Below are 23,044 nucleotides of genomic sequence, written 5' to 3'. Positions count from 1 at the left end.
TGGATTTTGCAACATGGCAATCACTATTAACCTTGATGAACCAAGTTTTAGTAGCATGAAAGAGGGGTAGTCCGATTAAGAGAGGACTGAGGAATAAATAGGATGTAGAGTTAGAGTAGGCAAGAATTTGACCAAGAGGAAGAGATAAATAAGGCAGATGGTTGGAGGGGGAAGAGAGGGGGCTTTAGGGTGTGCTTAAAATGCAGACTATCAAAAAGGAACCCTCAAGACGTTGAACTATGTTTAAACTGCAGGGACTCTGAGCACTGCCAATTACTAGCTGGGTGACCTTGTACAAGTCACTTAATCTCTCTGGGGACTCATTTTCCTCATCTGTAAAAATGGCACTAATAGTCCCTACCACATACGGCTGTTGTAAGGATTAAATGAGTGAACACATTTAACAAACTCAGAAAAGGTCCTGGCAAAATGTCATACTGTAGGACTGAGCGGTCCTCCTCTCCCCAGACCACTAACTGTGTTTCCACAGATAATGACTTTCCCAGCGCGCTTTCCCAGCTCCAGCCTTCGGGCTGGAATAGCAGCGGGAGAGGCTGTGGCACAGCCCGCTGTGCGCAGGCGCGCGCGGCCGGCGAGGAGGGGGCGCGAGGGGCGGGGCTGCAGCCGCCTGGGCTGTTCCGACGATTGCGCGCCGCCCCCGCCGCGCCCCGCGCCGCCCTTGCTAGCAGGCGCCTCCCGCCCCCTGCATTGCTGATGCTGCTGCTGGCAGACATGGACGTGGTGAATCAGGTACGCGCTCCAGCACCGTGGACAGAGCCCGCCGCTTCCAGGCCTTCCAGGCCCGGGTCGCTTAGGCCAGCCGACTCTGAGAGGCGGTGGCTAGGGTCCTGGCAGCGGAGACTCGGTCCCTGGCGCTGGGGCTGAGGGTCTGCGGCAGGCGAAGGGGAGGAAGGGGGAGGTGGAGAAAAGAAGGAGTGCGCTCTTTGCCGCAGCGAGGGCCATTCTCACTGCCGCAGCGGGTGCCCCCAGAAGTCCAGTTCATTACTGGCGACCTCAAGGAGAGGAAGAGGGGCCCGAGGTCTAGGGTGAGGGCAAGGGGGAAGGGCAGGGGAGAGTGGAAGGAAGACTTGGAGGGGGGCTGCAGCTGAGCTGGGAAATAGAGTGACAGAAGGTGTGGGGGTGGGGAGAAAGGGCTGGCACCTGCCCCTCCCAAACAGAGACTGTACCCCAGTAGACGACCACCCCTTCCCCCAGAGCAGACCTAGGGGGATCTGGTTTTGCCTCTCCAAAACCTCCCAGTCTCCTCTCCCCCAACACATAGCCAGTGAAACCAAGTCCCAGCGCTCCCCCACCTTAATCAGTCCAAACCCTCTCCGCCATCTCACTCTTCTTTGCCACCTCATAAACTCACCCCTCCAACCAGTGCCAACCCTTCCCCATCCCCATCACCTCAGACCCCACCACCACCACCATCTGATTCACCACTGCTGCTGCAGACCCCTCCCCCACCCTAACCAACCTGACTCCCGCCCTCTTATGACTCACCTTCACCACTCAAGACCCCTCCCCCACCAGGATGAACCCCAACTCCATCCTCACTCTCTCCACCCAAGCCCCTTCCCCATCTGACTCACCTTTACATTTCAGAACTTCTCTCCTTCCCTAACTAGTCCTGACCCCATCCCCATCTTCCCCTCCCCTGACCTCCTCTGCCATCCGACTCACCATCACCCCAGACCTCCCCACCAGTCCTGAAACCTGGGGGGGGTCTTCTCTCAGAAACCCTGGTGCTCACACCTTCCCCAAGGTGTCACTTTCTCCTTCTCACCCCATCTCCTGAGATCACATGCCCATCCCCAGGGGTCATCCCCTGGCAGCCTTGCCCCTCACCTCACTCTCTATCTCCAACAACTCTGTCCCCTCCCCACTGTTTCTTTCCTCAGCTGGTGGCCGGGGGTCAGTTCCGGGTGGTCAAGGAGCCCCTTGGCTTCGTGAAGGTGCTGCAATGGGTGAGTGTGGTCTGGGCTGTTGGGGGAGAGTGCAGGGAGAGAGGGAGGTAGTGAGGTCCAGAAGATCATGGGTGGAGTGGGGGTGGGGAGTGAAGAATGGATGAGGGGTTGAAGGGGATAGGGGAATTGGGCCCCTGAGTGAGGTTTCAGGGGTCTGGGACCAGAGAACGAATGTGCTGTGGCATCACATGGGGCTGAGGGTACCCCCGTTGTGAAGTGGCAGATTGTGATGTCCTACCTCCTCTCCCGAAGGGAGAAAGAGGCGAGGGAGGTGGAGCCTGTGGCCGATTGCTGGGGAAGAGATGCAAAGCCAGAGACACTCACAGTGAAGGAGACAGAGAGAATGAGAGATAGGAAATGATGGAGACAGATGGAAATACTGAGAGAAAAGAGATACAGTGATGAGAAGAGATACAGAGACAAGAGAGAAAAGAGAAAAACAGAGACAAAGAAGAGGGAGACAGAAAAAGATGCACAGAGAACAGAGATGCAAAGAGAAATAGACACAGGGAGAGAGGCAGGAAAATGGGATGGGGGAGACAGAGACACAGAGAGAAAGAGACACTCAGAAAGAAGAGAAACCAAAACACAGAGAAAGAGAGGCACAGGGCAGACAGAGACTGGGTAAGAGACAGACAAACAGACCAAGAAACAGAAAGACACAGACATAGTGAGAGACATACACTCACACAGAGAGAGAAAAAAGAGACAGAAAGATACCTAGAGACTAGAGAGGCAGAGAGAGAATCAGAGACACAAAGAGACATCTGAGAAAGATGAAGACATACAGAAACAGAGATAACGAGAAAAATAGAGACACAGCGAGACACACAGAGAACAACAGAGACAGAGAAGGCAGAAGGAGACGGAGAAGGAGGGAGATCAGAGCATGGAGAGGTAGAGACAGAGAGCGATACAGGTAGAGACAGAAAGCGGTACAGGGAAAGAGAGGAACAGGAAGAGACAGCCATAGCCCTGTAATCAGCTTGTCCTTGGTCCCGATGAGCCCTGATTAGGGGGTGGGGGTGGGGACTGCTCCATCTGCTGCTGCCTGTGCTGGGCCCCCGATCTGTCCAGAGGAGGGCACCCCCTCCCACACGCACCCAGGCTCACTGTAGCCACCCCCACCCCTGCTACCCAAGGTCTTCGCCATCTTCGCCTTCGCCACATGCGGCAGCTACAGCGGGGAGCTCCGGCTGGGTGTGGAGTGTGCCAACAAGTCCGAGAGTGACCCCAACATTGAAGTCGAATTCGAATACCCCTTCAGGTGTGCCCCCACCCTGGGCTCCCAGCAGACCTGAGAGAGACAGGGGTGGGGTGGAACCAGCTAGTACCTCCTCCCCAGTGGCCCTGCCCAGCCCCCACCTCAAGAGGCCACACCCACTGGGATGACCGTCCATGCACTGAGCACCCGCCTTGTACCTGGCACTGCTCTGGACTCTAGGGCTATGTGGTGAGCAAGATAGACATAGGCTGTCGCCCTCTGGCTCTGTTCTAGTGAAGGAAAGGGGTAGGGGACAGGCAATAAACAAGATTCAAAAGAAAAAGACATCTATATGTACACACACACACACACCTTAACACAGTTGAGTGCTCAATTAATGTTAGCCAGTATTACTATTTAATCCCCATTCACTCATTTATTCTATACACATTTTTTGAGAACTTATTGTACACCAGGTACTACTCAAAGTGCTGGGGACAGAACAGTGACTGAAAGAGACCCAACTCCCTACTCTCATGGAGCCTCCATTATAACAAATAAATTAATAAAGAGGATCACTGCAGATTGAGAGAATTTCAAGGATGGGATCCTCACCCAGGGTTTCATGATGGAGAATAACGAGGGGGTTCTGCTTAGATATAGGGAATGCTTAAACCCAATTAAACCATTCTGACATTTGGTGAGCTCACACTGTGTGCCGGGCACTGTGCTGGGTGCCAGGGGCACCAGGGAGGAGCACAGGCTGGCACGCTCGCTACCCTCACGGAGGTGTTTACCTCCTGGGGGTGGGGAGACAGAGTCCCACGGACACAATTTCAGTAGAGGCTTCTGAGACTCCTCCACTACTGTTTGGCCAAATAACATAACCGCTCTGGGTCCCCATTTCCTCATCTGTAAAAGAGGACAATAATAACAGCCACTCACAGGATTGTTGTTAGTATTAAACGAGTTAACACTTGGGAAGTGCTTAGCACTGTGCCTGGCTCCATAAGTGTTTGTCAAATAAGTAAAATAAATAAGTTTTAGGGGCTCAGGAAAGAGTTCGGGAATTGAGTTGGAAACTGGGGGGTTTTGAGTGCCAAGAGAAATGTGGGATCAAGAGATTGCCCAGTGGGAAGAAGGAAGAGTTGAAACAGAAGAAAGCCCAGCACAGGCCCTGAGCAATGGTAGAAAGAAGAGGAGGTGCCAGGAAACTGTGGCCTGAGGGGTAGAGGGGCAACCAGGTATCCTCAGGGTCACAGAGGCAAGGAAGAACAGTCTGGGGAAGGAGGAGTTGGCAGCATGGGATACAGCCTGCCCTTTGAGAACCCACAAGACCACAAAAATTTCCTTTGGACCCCCCCCCCATGCCTCCTATGCCTAGGACCTTAGGTCCAGAGGATCTGCCCTTGACCCACAAGTCTCCCAGAAAAAAAATATCTTTGTCCTGGGTCTCCCTCACCAACAGCCTCACTGCCCTGATGCCCCCCCAAGGACCAACCATTCCCCCTTGGACACCCCCTCTCCTGACCCAGCCCACTAGAAACTAGAAACTCAAACCTAGATCCAATTCCTAGATCCACTACTTATTGGCTGTATGCCTTGGGCAAGTAACTTAAACTTGCTGAGCCTCTGTTTGTTCATCTGTAGAATGGGCATAATAATGCCTACCTCAGAGAATTTCTGGGAGGTGTTAAATGAGACAATTATGTGAAGTGCTTAGTAGGTGATCAATAAATGTAAACCTCTTCCCTCAGGACTTTTGCTACACAAGGGCACCAACACCGTTTTCTCAGTCTCAGTGTCCAGCTCCCCAATCTGAGGCCAGAGCTCTGAGACTCCCGCTCCAGTCCTCCACACACACATTTTCTCCCTACAACTCCCTCCACACCACAGGAAAGGCCTTAGTCCCAGGACACCTTCCCAGTCCTCTCTTCTCCCCTCACATACACGCATCCTGTTGCAAAATCCCTTCTACCCTCCTTTCTTTCTGTCTTTTCCTATTTTGTAGTCACTGGGCTTTCCTCTGCTATGCACACATTTTTTTCTCTCAAGGACCTGAAGTGGGGTGGGGAGAAGAGTGAACATGATGTAAGGAGAAAATAAGGTTCAGATCCCAACTCTGCAATTCCCTTGCCTGCTCTGTGACTTTAGGCAAGTTAATGCACTTCTCTGAGCCTCTGTTTCCACCTCTGTACATTTCACTCAATAAACATTTCTTGAGTGCCTACTACATGCCAACACTGTCCCAGGCCCTGGGGATATAGCAGTGAACAAAACAGGAAAAAGCCCTGCCATCTTGTAGTTATAGCAAAAATCAAGATCAAAAAGTAAAATAGGCCAGGCGTGGTGGCTCACACCTGTAATCCTAGCACTCTGGGAGGCCGAGGCGGGTGGATCGTTTCAGCTCAGGAGTTCCAGACCAGCCTGAGCAAGAGTGAGACCTCATCTCTACTAAAAATAGAAAAAAATTAGCTGGACAACTAAAAATATATAGAAAAAATTAGCCGGGCATGGTGGCGCATGCCTGTAGTCCCAGCTACTCGGGAGACTGAGGCAGAAGGATTGCTTGAGCCCAGGAGTTTGAGGTTGCTGTGAGCGAGGCTGATGCCACAGCACTCTAGCCCGGGCAACAGAGCAAGACTTTGTCTCCAAAAAAATTTTTTAAAAAAAGAAAAAAGTAAAATACATGGTATGTCAGATGGGGATCACTGCTACAGAGAAAAATGGAGCAAGGAAGGGAGCTAAGGAGTGCCAGGAGGGAATGGTTCAATTTAATTTAAAATAAGGAGATCAGGGAAGACCTCACCAAGGTGACAGTTGAGCAAAGCTTGAAGGAGATGACAGAGAAAGACATGAAGATACTAGAGGAAGAGCATTCCTGGCAAAGGGAACAGCCAGTAAAAAGATCCTGGGGTGGCAGGATGCCTAGCAAGTTCTAGAAATAACCAAGAGGCCAGAGTGCCTGGGCTAGAGTAAGAGAAGAATAACACCTATCTCAGTAGGATGTTTTGAGCAATCAATGAAATGTGACTGGTAAATAGTAGGTGCTCTGTGAATGGTTAATTCCTCCCCTTCCTGGGACCTTGTCAGAATCTGGGGGAACCTATGACTGGGTGGGGTGAGGGGTGGTGAGGGGCTTCTTAGGGGCTGGGCCATACCTGCTCCCCTCTGTCTGCAGGCTCCACCAAGTGTACTTTGATGCACCCACCTGCCGAGGGGGCACCACCAAGGTCTTCTTAGTGGGAGACTACTCCTCGTCTGCTGAATTCTTTGTCACTGTGGCCGTGTTTGCCTTCCTCTACTCCATGGGGGCTCTGGCCACCTACATCTTCCTGCAGAACAAATACCGAGAGAACAACAAAGGGCCCATGATGGTGAGTCCCCACAGCTATTTGCATGCAGGGACCGTGGGGAAACAGAGCCCCAGGGACACAGCCACGCTCATAGGCCACACCAAATCCCAGACAGACCTACATGCAAGCAGCCACCATAACAGCCACGCATGTTGCTGCTGCTGCTGCTGCTATAAATCCATACCACACATCAGGGACACAGAGTCACAGAGTCACAAGGACACACTCAGCCCACACAGAATCCCAGACAGACCCACATCTGGGAACCTGCCCACTCTCACACAACCACGCATTCTAGATCAAAGGAAGGAGCCCACAGAGGATCACTGTGACAGTCATGCATGTCATCATGCCACATAGACACACTGATTCCTACACACCCTCATCCCAGACACAAAGTGACACAAATTCCCACATGCAGACGAAAGTGGAAAGACACACTACTTTCCACAGATTTGGAAACCATCCCACAGATTCCCCCCCAACAGTCACACCCACATATCGCAATCACACTCCCACACCCTCTGCGTCACGTACACACACACACACACACACACACACACACACGAGCCCAAGCTGGGAGGGCCACCTTCAGGTGAAAATGCTGTGGACTTCAGAGCTGTAAAGGCAGGAGAGAGGCCGGGCGAGGTGGCTCACGCCTGTAATCCTAGCACTCTGGGAGGCCGAGGCGGGTGGATCGCTCGAGGTCAGGAGTTCAAGACCAGCCTGAGCGAGACCCCGTCTCTACTAAAAATAGAAATAAATTATCTGGACAACTAAAAATATATATAGAAAAAATCAGCCGGGCATGTTTGCGCATGCCTGTAGTCCCAGCTACTCGGGAGCCTGAGGCAGGAGGATCGCTTAAGCCCAGGAGTTTGAGGTTGCTGCGAGCTAGACTGATGCCACGGCACTCACTCTAGCCTGGGCAACACAGCGAGACTCTGTCTCAAAAAAAAAAAAAAAAGGGGGGGCAGGAGAGAGACAGGCCTCTTCTAGGGGACGCCTCCCTCCCAAGAAAGCCTGTGACCTGAGGAGGCTGAGAGCCCAGCATGAAGCTGCCCACTCACAGAGCCCTCTTCCTCACCCCTGCCCACCCTAGGACTTTCTGGCCACAGCAGTGTTCGCCTTCATGTGGCTAGTTAGCTCGTCAGCGTGGGCCAAGGGGCTGTCAGACGTGAAGATGGCCACAGACCCAGAGAACATTATCAAGGAGATGGCTGTCTGCCGCCAGACAGGAACCACATGCAAGGAGCTGAGGGACCCTGTGACCTCGGGGCTCAACACCTCTGTGGTAAGCCCTGGGGACTTTCTGGAGGAGGGAGGCTGAGAAACTTCCAGTCTGGCATGGGGAGTGGTGGAGAGAGAGAATTAAAGGAGAATCAGGGGAGATCCAAGGGGGCTCCCTGGAGGACGCAGGCTAATAATGTTGAAGGATGAGATAGCAAATAGCACTGTGACACCACAGACTGTCCCCAAGAGGGGAACATGAGATCTTCTGTCCATATTAGGTTTGGGAGACCTGGATCCCAGACCCAGCCTAGTCATGTACAATCTCTGGCAACTCAGCCCCATCTTGGGACCTCGGTTTCCTCATGTGCAAAATGAATGAATAACTTGAAATGTTTCCCCAATTGGATGCCCCCTACTGACTGGAGTCAGACTGTCTGAACTCAAATCCCAGCTCTGCCACTTGCAAGCTCTGTGACCTGAAACTAGTCACACAGCCTCTTGGGGCTCAGTTTGAGCAATGTAAATTGAAGACTAATAATGGGTCCTGCTCCAAAGTTGAGTGTTTAGCGAACTGATAACATATGAATTATTTAGAAAATGGCACAAGGTAAGTCATATACAAGTGTTACAAATGCTAAGATTACAACTTTTTCCTGTCACTTGCTGGCTGTGAGACCTCGGGCAACTCACGCTCTCTGGGCATCAATTTCCTCAACTGTAAAATGGAGATATTACTTCCTGTCCAAAAATTGAATTTTAAGTGAATAACATGTAAAGTGCTTAGAAGAGGGTGTGGCATATAGTAACAGGTATATAAAGTGTTTTATTTTATAAGTTCCATATATTTATATTTTAATATTAAAGTATATATTTACATATTTTATGTATGTGCGCTTATACATATATTTGCATATACGTTTATGTGCATATATGCGTTAGTGGTATATTTAATAAGAATGTATGTTACATTTTAGTATATATTCTAAATTTAAATTTACCATATTTTATACAAATGTAAATATGGAGATATGCAAATATATAAATACTTGCATATGTCATGCTGGTAGATACCAACATCCCCTGAAACCTGAGTTCTAACATGCCCTCCCCCCCCCCAAGGTGATTATTCTGTACATTGACATTCACGCTCTGGAACTCATAGGGTCTGAGTTTCAGAAACCACCACCCTCCAGGAGCCCACGGATTCATGCCCAACATGCCCGTTCCTGCACGCTTGGCCTCGATGTCCCCTGGGGCCGCCAAAGCAATGGGCGGGGGACGACAGCCAGGCCTTGTCTCCCTGCAGGTGTTCGGCTTCCTGAACCTGGTGCTCTGGGTCGGCAACCTGTGGTTCGTGTTTAAGGAGACTGGCTGGGCCGCTCCGTTCCTGCGTGCGCCTCCTGGTGCCCCCGAGAAACAACCAGCACCCGGGGATGCCTACGGTGATGCGGGCTATGGGCAGGGCCCCGGAGGGTACGGGCCCCAGGACTCCTACGGGCCTCAGGGCGGCTACCAGCCCGACTACGGGCAGCCAGCCGGCGGCGGTGGCGGCGGCTATGGGCCTCAGGGCGACTATGGGCAGCAAGGCTACGGCCCGCAGGGTGCGCCCACCTCCTTCTCCAATCAGATGTAGTCTGGTGAGTGACGGGCGGGTGGTGCGGCCAAGGAGGGTACATGAAAGGAAACGAGCAGGTTAATGAACCAATAAGATTTAGGGGTGGATAGTATGTGAGGTTTTTCTGGGCAAGTAAGGACTGAAGTCTGAAGGAGCCAATAGGGAGGCAGAGCTACATGATAGAGCGAAAGTCTAGCCAATGAATAGAGAACAGGAGAGTGGTGCTTGAAGATGGGCAGAATGAAGAGCCAATGGGAGGGAGGCAGAAGTGTGGCTCTGGGGGGAAGTGGGGGAAAGAGGTGGCAGAGCGACCAATGAAAGGAGGGAATAGCAGGGGGACTTGCGCAGTGGAGATTCAGCAGGGCGCTGGAGCCACGGAAGGGAGGAGGAGGTGGGTCTTAGAAAATGACTGGTAAGCCAATAGGTAATAAGGCCAATAGATGATGAGGGTAAACGGGCGTTGGTCTTAAAGGTCAGACGAGCTCACCAATCCGGGAGGAGGGGATAGATCTGCCACCTCTCCCCAGCCCTCGAGGTGCGGGAGGTGGTGTGGAATTTCAAAGGAGGAAAAGCGGCGGGGCGGAGCCTTGGAAAGTTTGCCCGCCTTCTTTCTGTGCTTTAAAAGAGAGGTGAGATTTCCCCTCAGATGTGAAGGGGGAGGCAGAGAGAAAAGGCAGGAAGAGAAGGCAGAGGGGCGGTGTGAAAAGGGGAAGGCAAGGAGGTGGCAACACGGGAGCGGAGGTAGTTTTTGGCACCGAGTTAGCAAGGATGAGAAGGGCAGAGAGTTTATTAAACATTCCACATCTAATTCATCAAAAAATGCTGTTGGCTCTACCTTCAAAATATATCCATAATGTTCCCACTTCTCACTGTCATCTCCCCCAGACCTTTTCACAGGTCTCCACCTCCATTTCCATTCTGTCCAACTCACAGCGTCAGGAGGGATTCTGTAAAATCCTAAATTGGGCCGCGGCCCTGCTGTGTTCAGAACTCTGCTGGAGTTCCCATCTCATTCCCATCTCATTCGAATTAAAAGCGGAAGTCTTCACTATGGTCCCAGGTCCTACCCACCCCGCCCCTTTTTCAGCCACACTAACCACCTCAGTAGGCCAGGCACAACCCGATTTCAGGGCCTGTGTACTTGCTTTCCGCCAGGAGTTCCACACCCTCACACAGGTAACTTTACCTGGCCAGCTCCTTTTCATCCTTTCGGTCACTTGCTCTGTGAGGTCTTGCCTGACAACCCTGACTAAAGCAAGTCCCCCTTGTTATCTCTCTCCTAGTACCCTGTGCTTTTCTTTATCATACTGTGTAATTATTAGTTTATATGTTTATTGACTGTCTCGTCCACTAGACTAGGGGATGTGACCACGACATTCATGCTGTACACACATCACTTAGAGCTCTTAATGTTAGGTAATATTTTATTGAGTGAATAATGGAAACAACCTAGCATGAGCCCTTTTACTCTCATTTTAGTCTTCTCCGCTCAAAATCATGCCATGGCTTACACCTCACCCAGAGTCAAAGCTAAAGTCTCCACAGTGGGGTCCATGAGGCCCTCTGTGACCCCATTACCTACATTTCTGACATCACCTCCTACCACTCTCCCACTTGCTCACTCCACTTTTTGTTTTTTTCCATTTCACTTATTGTCACCTTTTGTTATACTCATGTGCCATGTTCATTGTGTGAAGTCTGCCTCCCCCTGCTATAATGTAAGCTCCACAAAGACAGGGATCTTTGTTTTGCTCAGTATCATGTATCACCAATGGCTAGAACAGTACCTGATAATGGACTATTATTTTTTGGGGGGGGAAGAGGACCATGATCTCTTTCCCTAACGCAGTGGGGGCAAGATCGAGAATATTTTCCCAGTAGGGGCAGCTGGGATGAAGCTGACTCCAGGAGTGTAAGTGAAGGAAGAAGGAGGAAAAGGCATGCCAGGCAGAGGGTAAAGGCATAATAGCCCAACCCCTCCCTTAGGGCACTGCCTGTGTCTGGACCCACTCTCCTTTCTGTGTCTTTTGTCTCTACAGGTCAGTGCAGCCCAGGAGGACCCCATGGGTGGGCAAGAGCTCAGGAGAAGGCCTGCCCCCCTTCCCTCCCCTACACCCCAGGTCTCCACTCCTCAGCCAGGAGACCCTAACTGTCTTTGCTGTTTATATATATATATATTATATTATATTATATATAAATATCTATTTATCTGTCTGAGCCCTGCCCTCACTCCACTCCCCTCATGCACTATGGGCCCAGTCTTGAGTGGGCCCCATCTCTCACCCGTGCCCCTTCCCCTGCATCCCTTAGCCCCTCTCTGTTCCTAGTCCCTGTCCCCTGAGGTTAGGGGGCTCTGAAAGGGGGACAGGGAGGAGACAGACCTCGGCTGTGTGGGGAGGGTGGGTGTGACTTCAGACTCTCTCCCCTCTCTCCCTGTCCTCCTCCCAACTCTGGTCTTGGTTCCTCCAGCAATGCCTGAGCAGAGGCCATTAGGGGAAATCCAACCCCAGGGAGAGAGGCAGAGATTGGGGGGACTTGGGGTAGAGTGGACAGCTTAGGACCCAAGGCGGTCTTGGAGCAGTGCTCTGGAGTGGAGGAGTCAGCAAATGGGACATACTGGATCTGGAGTCTAAAGGAGAGGGGTCCCCTAGAGCATTCTGGGGTGGGGCTTGCAAGGAGACAGAGGGTGTGGTTCTGGAAGGGGCAGGGCTTTAAGTGAAGGAATGGATGGGCTGCGGAGTGGCAGGTTTTGGATTATGTGTGGCTTGGAACACTCGGGAGTATTGATTCTAAAGGGGACAGTTCTTGAGCAGGGCAAGAAGTGGAATTCAGGAACAGGCCAAGTTTGAGGTGAAATCCTGGTCAGGGTTCCTAGTGGAGTGCGGCTTAGAGTGGGGCTTGCATGAATGCTTCAGAAGGGGCAGCCTCCTCTATTGAGAAAAAGTTTTAAAGTGGGTGGGTTTGGGCAGTAGGTTGGGAGGGAGAACATGATTAGGAGCTTCAGGATGGGTTTTGTTAGGGGTGAGGAGGAATGGCCCTGGCCAAGGCTGGGGACTGAGGTGGCCTAGGAGGAGCTGAGGGATATATCTTGGAGGGTGAGAGAAGCACAGCCCACACCCTTGCCCACTCTGTGACAAGATAGCTAGGTAATCAGAGGACAGAGCCAACGGGTCTGTGGGGCTGGCCCACCCTTCTTCCCCCCTTCCCCTGCCCCCTCCCTCCCTCCACACCCCCACCCATCCCGTGGTGGTTGGAGGCCCGGTCTGGAGTCGCTATCCTGCACCCTCTGCTGTGTCTGTGATGTCAGTAGTGCCTGTGATCATGTGTTGCCATTTTGTCTGGCTGTGGCCCCTCCCTCTCCCCTCCAGACCCCCACCCTTTCCCACACCCTTTGGTATTGTTTGAAGACCCCCTCCCCAGGAAGAACAAATATGATTAACTCTCCTCTCCCAAATAAACTCCTCCCCATCTAGTCCACCAGGCTCTGATTTCTCAGTGTGTCTTTCTTTTTCGGGGCTTAGGGGAGAGAAGGAGGGAAGGAGGTGAGAAGATTTGCCCCCAACCTGCTGACCACCCTTAAGGTTGCTGCACCATTTCAGGCCCCTCCAACCGTGTTCTGCCCAGCGGCTTCCTCTGTGAAGCCTAGCCGGTCCATCATTCTAAGTCATGCTCAGTAGCCCTGCTAGCTGTCCCAATCCTAGCCACCGGTTGCCCAGTCTTTGGTTCTAATTCTGATCCCTTAGCCATGGCCCTTCCCAGGCCCTGTGGAGCCCTCTCCTCAAACCCCCAAAGGGTCCGAATAGGACCCCTATACTTCACAGGCAGACTTCGCTACGCGACCCCATCTGTATTTTTCAGACCCTGCTGTCTCTCCTCCTTGCCTCTGCCCCAACAGGAGAACTGGGACACCAGCTAGGCAGCAAGGCCTGGAGGCGGGGCGCCGAGGTGACTCCTTAGTTAACTCCTTAGTTAACTCATTTATTCATTCTGCTTTACACCTCCCCCTGCTCCCTGGGGCAAGGAGGGGCGGGAAGTGACTGGGATGTGTGTAATGGAGGAGGTCCCCGGTGCCCAAGATGAAAGGCCCGGCTGAGCACTGCCACCTCGGTGCCTAATTAAAGACCCCGGCCAGGCGCCCGAGTTCTGACTGTGGGCGGGGAGCCCCGTCCTCCCAGCCCCGAGGCACAGCCGAGCCCGAGAGCGGGAAGGAGAGGCTCCCAATCCTGGAACTGAGCTCAGAGAAGGGAATATCTAATTGGAGAGAGAGAATGCAGTTGGGGAGGAAAGACTTTAAGGGCTACTTCTCAGGATTTAGGGGGCTTGACCGCTAGGCCTGTAAGGATGGGGAGAGAGCTAGGAAGAGAGCATTGGAACCTGGCCAGAGACTTTAGCCCCCTCCCCTTAAATCTCAAATAGTCCTGGCTTTGAGAGGGGACTAGGAAGAGAAGGGTGTGTATAAGATCTAGCTCTCTGGTGGCACTCAGACAAGGCACTCAGCTGAGACCTGAGACCACTGTTGCAGCATTCATCCGAGGAAAAGAAATGCTCGGAACCTCACCAGTGGGGAGGCGGCTAAGAGGGGGCTTTAACCCCTCCCGTAAATAAGCATCCAAGATAAACCGACACGAAGCATCAATACAAGCATTTTAGTGCCACCCCTTCAAGTCAGGCGGCCACCTCCAAGTCCCCCCACCTCCACCCAGAGCCCTCAAGCCCTAGAATGTCCCATGAGAGGCCACATGGCATACTGGGGTTCTGGGGGCCGTGCCTTGTGACGCTCGGCTCCGGCCCAGGACGGGAGCGCAAGGGCCTTGCCCGCGGGGCGCTCCTGGGCTGCAAGCATCTCACCTCTAGGCAGGGGGCGCCTCAGCGATGGCGACGGAGAGACAACAGGTCCCGGGGCGGGCCCTGTGGGGCGCGCTCCTCCCACGCGGGTGTCAGGTTTACGGAACAGAGCTCCTAGGCCCGACGCGCGATGGCCGGACGGCCGTGAGGATTGATTCCATTCGCCTGACCCGGCCTGACTTGACCGTTCCCCGGGCGCGCCATGTTCGCGCGTGGGTCCCGGAGGCGCCGCTCCGGGCGTGCGGTGAGCGGGACTCAACAGCGGTGGGGGTCGGGGGTAAACTGAGGCCCGGGTGATTGGGTAAGGGGATAGGCATAGAGAGCAGACGCCCCATAAAGGGTCTGGGAATCCCATCCCCAGCATTCCTAGACCTGAGGCTGGGGCTGCTGGAAGCAAGCGGATAAAGGAACCTGCAGGTCTGGTGGCCCAGGCTCCCTAATCACCGCTCCGCATACCCTGGGACCTGGTGCGCTCCCTTCTCTTGTGAATTGCAAGAGGGAATTCTGAGGGCCAAAAGATTGGGTCCTGGGGTCTTGGGTTGACCAGGGACCTCCTGAGCTTCTGTGGAAGGGGACACCTTACTTGGAGGTACGTGTACTGAGGGATATGGAAGGGGACACCTTACTTGGAGGTACGTGTACTGAGGGATAGAGTCCTACTCTCCTGGCATGCCTGAATGCTGAGGGTAGACAGACTGGGACTTGGGTGAACAGGGCTTCCAGGCTTCCACCTGAGTCAAGGAGCTTTTAACTTCTTAAATAGGAGGGTCTCTCTCTTCCTTTGGAGGGGGTCTCTGATGGGAGAAGATGGGGTCTGGATTTGGTGGTCCAGAGAAGGAGTAAATAGCCCTAGGATATGAGGCTCAAGGTCAAAGTTTCTTGGGGCAGGGGGTTGCTGAATGGAGCAGAGGCCTCCTGAGTTCCTTGGGGAGGGTCCCCTGTTTCTCGGTATGAGGGAGTGGAGCCAGGAGCAGCTCCTGAGCTTCTGAAGGGAGGAAAAGGGTTCATGTGGGGATCCCAAGGAAGGATGGGGTCCCAGTCGCCTACCCTGTGGAATTGGAGTGCTGCTGGCCTCGTGGGTGGAGAGGGGACAGAGATAAGGCCTGGGAGGGGATGCCCAGATTAAGGACTCGGCTCTGGTGGGGACAGTACTCTGAATTCTGGGAGAGGTGTTTGAGGCCTGGAAGGATCTGAGGCAGAGGGGTGTCTGAGGCTGGGGGAGAGGTAGTACAAGGCCAGCCTAGGGAGGGGAATTCCCTGAAAAGGGGACTTGTTGGGAGGTGGTCTCAGCTGCCCCGCCTCTGCCTCGGTTGTGTTCCCCTCCCCCGCGCTCCAGGCGCTGTCCCAGCCTGCCCAGCACTGCCCTGGTGGGACAGGCCCCAACGTGCGGTTGCAGGCCTTGGAGTGGAGGGGCGGGCGTTGACTTCTCCCTCCCTGCTCCCGCGCCTTGCCCGGCCCTGCGTCTGCCCCCCCTCCCCCAGCAGCATCCAGAAACCGAGGACCCAGACCGGGGCCAGCCCTGCAACTCTTGCAGGGAGCAATGCCCCGGCTTCCTGCTGCACGGCTGGAGGTAAGTGACCCCCCACACACCAGGGCTTCTGTCAGAGCTCTGCCTTCAGGGGAACACCCCCCGCCAGGTTTAGGCTCCTTGCCTACTGGGGGAGCTCAGTTACGAACGCTCAGATTCAGAGCCCCGGCCCCTGACCCATCCCCAAGAGTCGCGTTCCCAGGAAAGCTCCACCCACGACACAGCCCCGCCCCCAGAAGAGTTCTCCCCTAGCCTCTGAGTCGCATCCCTAGGGAGATGCTCCCGGGATCTGAGCACCCCTCACTGACCTCCAACCCCCCGTTAGGCTCGGAACTACTCTCCCAGACCCAGCGTCCTATACTCCTACTGGAGCCCTGCACCTAAAAGTCTCATAACATACCACAGACAGCCCCCAGCCCCCAGATTCAAGCCCTACCCGAGCCTCACCACACAGGCTAGAGCCCTGCCTCTAGGGAAAGTCTCCCCACAAAGTCCAGAGGCTTTCCTGAGGGGAAGCCTCTAGATTTATAACTCCAATCTCAGTCTCGAAGTCCCGCCCCCACTCAGGCCAGCTGCCAGAGAGAGTGACACAAGTCCCAGAGCTGAAAGGTTAGGGGATGTCCTTGAGACTCCGCAGCCCCGCCCCTTCAATCCCGTGCCCAGGCTCACAGCCCCACCCCTAGTTCACAGCCATGCCCTCCTCGGCCCCTGTCTTACTGCTGGAAGCTGAGCCTCTCACAGCCAACACCTCCCTCTCTATGACTGACAGGCTCACAGCCAGAGCCTGGCTCATAGCCCCACCTCCTATCAGCCCCGCCCGCAGGCCCAGGGCCCTTTGGTGGTGAGAATCTGCATGTCTCCGCCCCTCAGTTGGGCTGCTGAGGGGGTCTGGGTGAGCAACTGCTTAGTAATTGACCCCCATCCTGGCCCCTCAGAAAGATCTGCCAGCACTGCAAATGCCCACGGGAGGAGCACGCAGTTCACGCCGTGCCTGTGGACCTGGAACGCATCATGTGTCGACTAATCTCAGACTTCCAGCGCCACTCCATCTCCGACGACGACTCAGGCTGTGCATCGGAGGAGTATGCCTGGGTGCCCCCAGGCCTTAAGCCCGAGCAGGTGACCAGAGGCCAGCCACCCCCTCTTGCTGTCCAGTGGGTGCACACATAGGCACACACACTCAAAAGGGAACCTATTTCTGGAGCAACGCTAGAGTGTGTGGTCAGACCGAAAGTCCTTCTGACCCCTCCCTGACAGAGGGGTGGTCAGCCCCCCACACTCAGGGGGAACCCTGAGTGATCTTGGGACCAGTTCCTCAGGGCCTGTTCACCCCACTCTTATTCTGCCTCAGGCTTTACCCCAGCACTTCATTCACCAAGTCTTCATTGATTGATTCATTCAACAAATAGTTATGGAGCACCTACCTTGGGTCACACACTGTTCTAGGCACTGAGGACACAGCAGTGAACAAAACACAAAATAACATATTGCCCACATGGAGGTTAGATTGCCAAAAGGAGCAACAGCCAATAAACAAACTTTTAAATATATTGACATATATTTAAAGATGGTATAAGGGCTATGGAATAAAAAGGCATGGAAGGGGGTGGTGAGGAGAGACAGAGAGAGAGAGAGAGAGAGAGACCAGCACTGTAAATAGGGTGCCCAGGTAAGCCTCTGAGAATTTAACGTTCGAGCTACCCTAAAGGGGGTGAAGACGTGCGCCATGCAGAGCTCTGGGGTTAGAGTGATTCAGGCAAAGTGAATAACTAATGCCGAGGCCCTGAGGCAGGGGTATGCTTGGAATGTGTGAGGGACAGTGAGGCCAGTGCTGCCAAAGCAGAGTGAGGGAGGGGTAGAGCAGCTGGACCTGAGGTCAGAGAGGTGGCAGAGCCATGGAGAGGACTTTGACTTTGACTCTGAATGAGGGGGAAGCCACAAGGGGGTTGTGAGCAGAGGAGGGACGTGACGTGGCTGCTGAGTGTAGAGCAGCCCGCAGGAGTGTGGGCGGAAGCAGGGGACCAGAGAGGAGGAGGCTACTGCAGTAGCCCAGGTGACTGATGATGGTGCTGGCAGTGGAAGCAGTGAGACATGGTCAGATCCTGTATATATTTTGAAACTAGAGATGAGACGATTTGCTTGTGGGGCTAGAAGAGAGGAGAGTGAAAGATGACCCCAAGGATGGGCGGATTAACTTGTGCGGGAAAGGGAAAGGCAGGAGCAAGTTTGAGGGTTAAGAGCTAAATTTGGTTTTGGCCAAACAGAGTTTGAGATGCCTGTTAGACATCTAAGTGGCCACATTGCCTGGAACTCAAGGGAGAGGTCACAGGGCTAGAGATATGCATTTGGGACACATTAGCCAAATAGATGATATTTATAGCCATGAGGTTGGATGTAATTCCCAAGGCTGCGAATGTAGACAGAGGCAACAGGACCAAGAACTGAGCCCTAGGAGCCTCCCACATTTCAGAGTGGGCTAGTTGAGGAGGAGCCAAATGAGGGACAGAGAAGGAGCAGCCGACAAGGTAGGAGGAAAACAAGGGCTGCGTGCTGTCCTGGAGGCCAAGGGAAGCAAGTAGAAGGGAAGCAAGGAAGAAGGAGTGATCAGCTAAGTCCAGGGCTACTGATGGATCAAGTCAGATGAAGACTGAGACCTGAACAATGATTTTAACAATGTGGACGTCATCAATGACCTTGACAGCTTTGGAGGATGGGCGGGGGCGGAAGTCTGACTGGAGAAGGCTCCAGAGAGAATGGGAGGGGAGGAAGTGGAGTGCACACCAGTGCTCACAACTCTTTTGAGGAATTTTGCTGTAAAGGGGAGGAGAAAAGTGGAGTAGCAGCTGGAGGAGGAAGTGGGGCCAAGACCTGAGGGAATTCTCAGCATGTTTGGGAGCTGAAGGAAATGATCCGTCCGGCCTTTCAGGGGAAGTCCCTCCTGATGACTTTAACTTTCTCAGAGCAGTGGGGACCCACCATCTCACTGCATCCCAGCTCATCCCTAATCTCAATTATTTTCTCCCACCCCCCCCATGTCCTCCCAGGTATACCAATTTTTTAGCTGCCTCCCAGAGGACAAGGTCCCCTATGTCAACAGTCCTGGGGAGAAATACAGGATCAAGCAGCTACTGCACCAGCTGCCCCCACACGACAGTGAGGTGAGGAGACAGAAGACAGGTACAGCCTGGGTGAATGCAGGGTAGCTGGAAAGATGGGCAGGGTCAGAGGAGGAAAGGTGAGCTGATCTGAGATGGGAGTTCTGGATAGGCCGGGGTCATCGGGGAACATTCCTTGGCAAAGCCACAGCTGGACTTTGAAAGAAGAGGTGGGTGTTTCAGGCAGGAGGCACCAGCTATACAAAAGCCTAGAAGTAAACTTCCTGGGCATAGATGAAATCTGGAAGAGGGACAGGGGTGGCCTCAAGGGCAGAGCCTGGAAGACCCCTACTATCCCTAGGCCCAGTACTGCACGGCGCTGGAAGAGGAGGAGAAGAAAGAGCTCCGAGCCTTCAGCCAGCAGCGGAAGCGGGAGAATCTGGGGCGTGGCACTGTACGCATCTTCCCAGTGACCATCACTGGGGCCATCTGTGAGGAGGTGAGCCACAGAGGGCCTCGGGGAGGGAGTAGTGCCCTTGTTCCAAGCCCTGGGGTGCAGGTCCAGTCTCCCAAGCTGTGGAAGATAAGGCCTGCCCCTTAAGCCCCAGTGGACTGTCTCTAGGATCCCCTCTGGAGGACAGGGTCTGTTCCTCACATATCACTGTTATGCAGGGGCTGTCTCTAAGGCCCTCCTGGTAAGGGGGTATGTCTCTAGAGCCCCCTGGTGGATAGGACCTATCCCTCAGATCCCACCAGTGGGTGCAGTTTGTCCCTAAGGAGGCCCTAGTGTGCCTTCTCTATGGTTTTTGCCCCTCCATGCAGTAGATGTGGGGTGTGGACCGTCTCTCTGGTCTTCTTGTGGTCAGAACTTGTCTTTAAGAACTGACCCACAGTGGCAGGGCCTGTCTCCAGAGCCCAGTGGCAGGTGGGGCCTGTCCTTAGATCCTACTGTTAGGCAAGGTCTGTTGCTACGGTCCCAGAGGATGGAGACTATCTATGTAGTTCCCCCACTGCGCCTGACCTGTCTCTATGTCTTCCCCACCCACTGTGGGGAGGCTAGCCTTTAAGGCCACCCATGATGGGTAAGGCCTGTCTCTATGGCTTCCCCTGTGAGCAGGATCAGTCTCTTAGGTGCCCCCAATTGCACCCCCTGTGATAGGCAGAGCCAGTCACAAAGGTTCACCATGGGGAAGGCCCAAGGGTGACATGTCTTGGCTGATCCCATCCATCTGGCCATCTTACCAATGGTGACAGTGTCTGTCTGTCCCGTGGCAGTGTGGGAAGCAGATCGGAGGTGGGGACATCGCAGTGTTTGCCAGCCGTGCAGGCCTGGGTGCCTGCTGGCACCCACAGTGCTTCGTGTGCACCACATGCCAGGAGCTGCTCGTTGACCTCATCTACTTCTACCATGCTGGCAAAGTCTACTGTGGGCGCCACCATGCTGAACGCCTGCGCCCACGCTGCCAAGCCTGTGACGAGGTTTGGGCTTCCCTGCTCAGGGGTGGGAATAGAGGGCAGGCAGGGCCAGGGGCAGGCCTTTCTGACAGCCACAGACGGCCTTTACCCTCTAGATCATCTTCTCCCCTGAGTGCACAGAGGCTGAGGGCCAGCACTGGCACATGGGTCACTTCTGCTGCTTCGAGTGTGAAGCTTCCCTAGGAGGGCAGCGCTATGTCATGCATCAGAGCCGTCCCCACTGCTGCACCTGCTACGAGGCCCGCCATGCGGAATACTGCGATGGCTGTGGGGAGCACATTGGTGGGTGAACATGGTGGGATGGATGGACAGTTGGGCACCAGCCCTACCCCACCAGGATTCCTCTTGTCCTCCAGGCCCCAGAGCCCTTCACGGCAAGTCCCACCCCCAGTGTCCTCCACTGTGCCATACTTTCTAAATATCATCTATATACTAGGCCACCACTACACATCCAGACCCACCTCCAGGGTGCCCTCTAATTCCTGGCCCCTAGGAGTACCCTCTAAGCCCAGCCTCTACTACCCCAACCTATGCCCTATTCTCATCCACTCTCCTCCATCTGCCTAGGTCACCGCTACCACCCTACCCCGTAAGACCCACTCCTTTCCCCCCAAGGCCACGCCCTCCCTTCTAAGCCCTGCTTCCACCACCCAGGCCTCCTCCTCAGGCCTAGCCTTTCCCTCTCCTTCCACCTGAAGCCACCCCTTAACATCTAAGCCTGGTCCACATCTTAGAGTCCAAGGCCCACCCCTACTCTGAGAGGGAGCACCCTGGGAAAGAAAGAATGGGAGGGAGACATTAACCAGCCAGTCCCCAGGACAAGAGAATGAGGAACCACTGGGGTGAGGACCAAACCTCCAGTTTCCTGCTTTCTCCAGAGAAGGGTCTTTTGGGAAGGGGGGGAGGGCATCTCAGTGTACCCTGCTTCAGTTCCCCACCCCTCCCCGAGAAGAGCCCCATTCATGAGGGTGGGGTATGCCTGGGAGTTCTGCCTCAATTTCCCCCTCGCGTCCTTCCCCGCAGGCCTGGACCAGGGCCAGATGGCTTACGAGGGCCAGCACTGGCATGCCTCAGACCGCTGCTTCTGCTGTAGTCGCTGCGGGCGTGCCCTGCTGGGCCGCCCGTTCCTGCCCCGCCGTGGCCTAATCTTCTGCTCTCGAGCCTGCAGCCTTGGGTCAGAGCCCACCACTCCGGGGCCCGGCCGCCGTAGCTGGAGCGCAGGCACGGTCACCGCACCGCTCACAGCCTCCACAGCCTCTTTCTCTGCTGCGGAGGGGGCGTCCAAGACAGCCACCAAAGACACCTGCGCGGCGGAGTCACCACCTGGTGAGCTAACCCTCTAGCTACGCCCAGCCACAGCCCCATCCCCCACCGCACGCCCGCCCCTCCCTCAACCTTGGCCCTTTCCCTTGACTCGCCCAGGCCCTACACCTGCTGCATCCCTGGCCCCGCCCTCATCTCGGCCCAGCCCCCTTCCCCACACCATTCCGCGGCTAGACTCCAGCCCAAACTACTCCCACCTCGTGAAACCTGGTTCCGCCCTGCTTCTGTACAGGGCCCATCCCCTACCTCAACTTGTCCCTACTTGAGCCCAAGTCCTCCAGCCTGTCACCCTCCACCCTCTTCACCTAGGCTCCTCCCCATTCTATCAAACCAAACCTACTCCAGCCTATGCCACACCCCTTCCATCAGAAGCCACGCCCCCATACCTGGCCACGCCCCAAAGGCCAATCAGTGTTCCTCTTCCTGCCTGCCTGTTCCCACCCTCTCCACCCAGGGCCGGCTCCGAGCCTCATACTTCCCAGACTGCATCTCCCTGCCCGTCTCCGACTCCTGCCCCTACTATCCCAGTCTGGTGGGGAAAAGAAGGCCCTTCCACAGGCCTCCTGCATGAGTCGCTTCCTTTTCCAGCTGCAGACCCCGAGGAGCCCTCCCGCTTTCTGAGAGGGGCCCCACACCGCCACTCCATGCCGGAGCTGGGGCTCCGCAGCACCCCCGAGCCACCGTCGGAGTCCCCCGGCCAGCCGAATCCGCGCCCGGATGATAGTGCCTTCGGTCGCCAGAGCACCCCACGCGTCAGCTTCCGTGACCCTCTGGTGTCAGACGGAGGTCCACGGCGGACCCTGAGTGCACCCCCAGCCCAGCGCCGCAGGCCACGCAGTCCCCCACCCAGGCCCCCCAGCCGTCGCCGCCGCCACCACCACCGCCGCCCTGGCAGACGTCGCCACTATCATTGTGACTTGGGATCAGGGTCAGATTCAGGATCTTGCTCCAGCTCGCCCTCCAGTTCCAGTTCTGAGTCCTCAGAGGATGACGGCTTCTTCCTAGGAGAACGCATCCCACTGCCCGCGCACCTGTGCAGGCCCATGCCAGCCCAGGACACTGAAACTGAGACTCTCAACCCCCACTCCTCACCACTCCCCAGGGATTCTCACCCGGGGATGCCTCGACAGTCCCGAGACAAGAATTGCATCGTGGCTTGAAGGCAGGCAGTTCTGGAGGGGCTTCATTCTCCAGTCAGTGGAGAGGATAACCCCCCCAGTCTAAGTCATAAAACCCCTTCCTTCCTCCCCCCTTCTGCTGTTTGTATTATTGAAGTAATTTAATATTTGTTGTAAAATGGGCCTCGGTCTTTTCCTCCTTGCCCCAGCTGCCCCTCCTCAATTTGCCCCTCCTGATGCTTGACATTTATCTACATTTTATCAAAGGATTACTTTACTCA

At 54.7% G+C, this 23,044-nt stretch overlaps 2 protein-coding genes across 2 annotated transcripts; both read left to right on the top strand.

The window, feature by feature from the left end:
- Positions 1-647: 647 nt before the first annotated feature.
- On the top strand, positions 648-12,851 carry LOC123628761 (synaptophysin). The gene is made up of 7 exons (XM_045538700.1): positions 648-750; positions 1,905-1,970; positions 3,113-3,237; positions 6,356-6,551; positions 7,633-7,824; positions 9,070-9,400; positions 11,418-12,851. The coding sequence occupies exons 1-6, from the start codon at positions 715-717 to the stop codon at positions 9,394-9,396; spliced, it is 942 nt and encodes a 313-aa protein (XP_045394656.1). The 5' UTR covers positions 648-714; the 3' UTR covers positions 9,397-9,400; positions 11,418-12,851.
- A 1,466-nt stretch (positions 12,852-14,317) lies between these two features.
- On the top strand, positions 14,318-22,942 carry PRICKLE3 (prickle planar cell polarity protein 3). The gene is made up of 9 exons (XM_045538698.1): positions 14,318-14,467; positions 15,708-15,793; positions 16,687-16,870; positions 18,796-18,909; positions 19,208-19,345; positions 20,122-20,325; positions 20,418-20,604; positions 21,346-21,648; positions 22,234-22,942. The coding sequence occupies exons 1-9, from the start codon at positions 14,426-14,428 to the stop codon at positions 22,803-22,805; spliced, it is 1,830 nt and encodes a 609-aa protein (XP_045394654.1). The 5' UTR covers positions 14,318-14,425; the 3' UTR covers positions 22,806-22,942.
- Positions 22,943-23,044: the final 102 nt, after the last annotated feature.

Source organism: Lemur catta, chromosome X (genome assembly GCF_020740605.2).
Source record: "Lemur catta isolate mLemCat1 chromosome X, mLemCat1.pri, whole genome shotgun sequence".
Lineage (NCBI taxonomy): Eukaryota > Metazoa > Chordata > Mammalia > Primates > Lemuridae > Lemur > Lemur catta.
The sequence above is the reverse complement of the archived record's forward strand: the minus strand, read 5'-3'. Positions and strand labels throughout refer to the sequence as shown.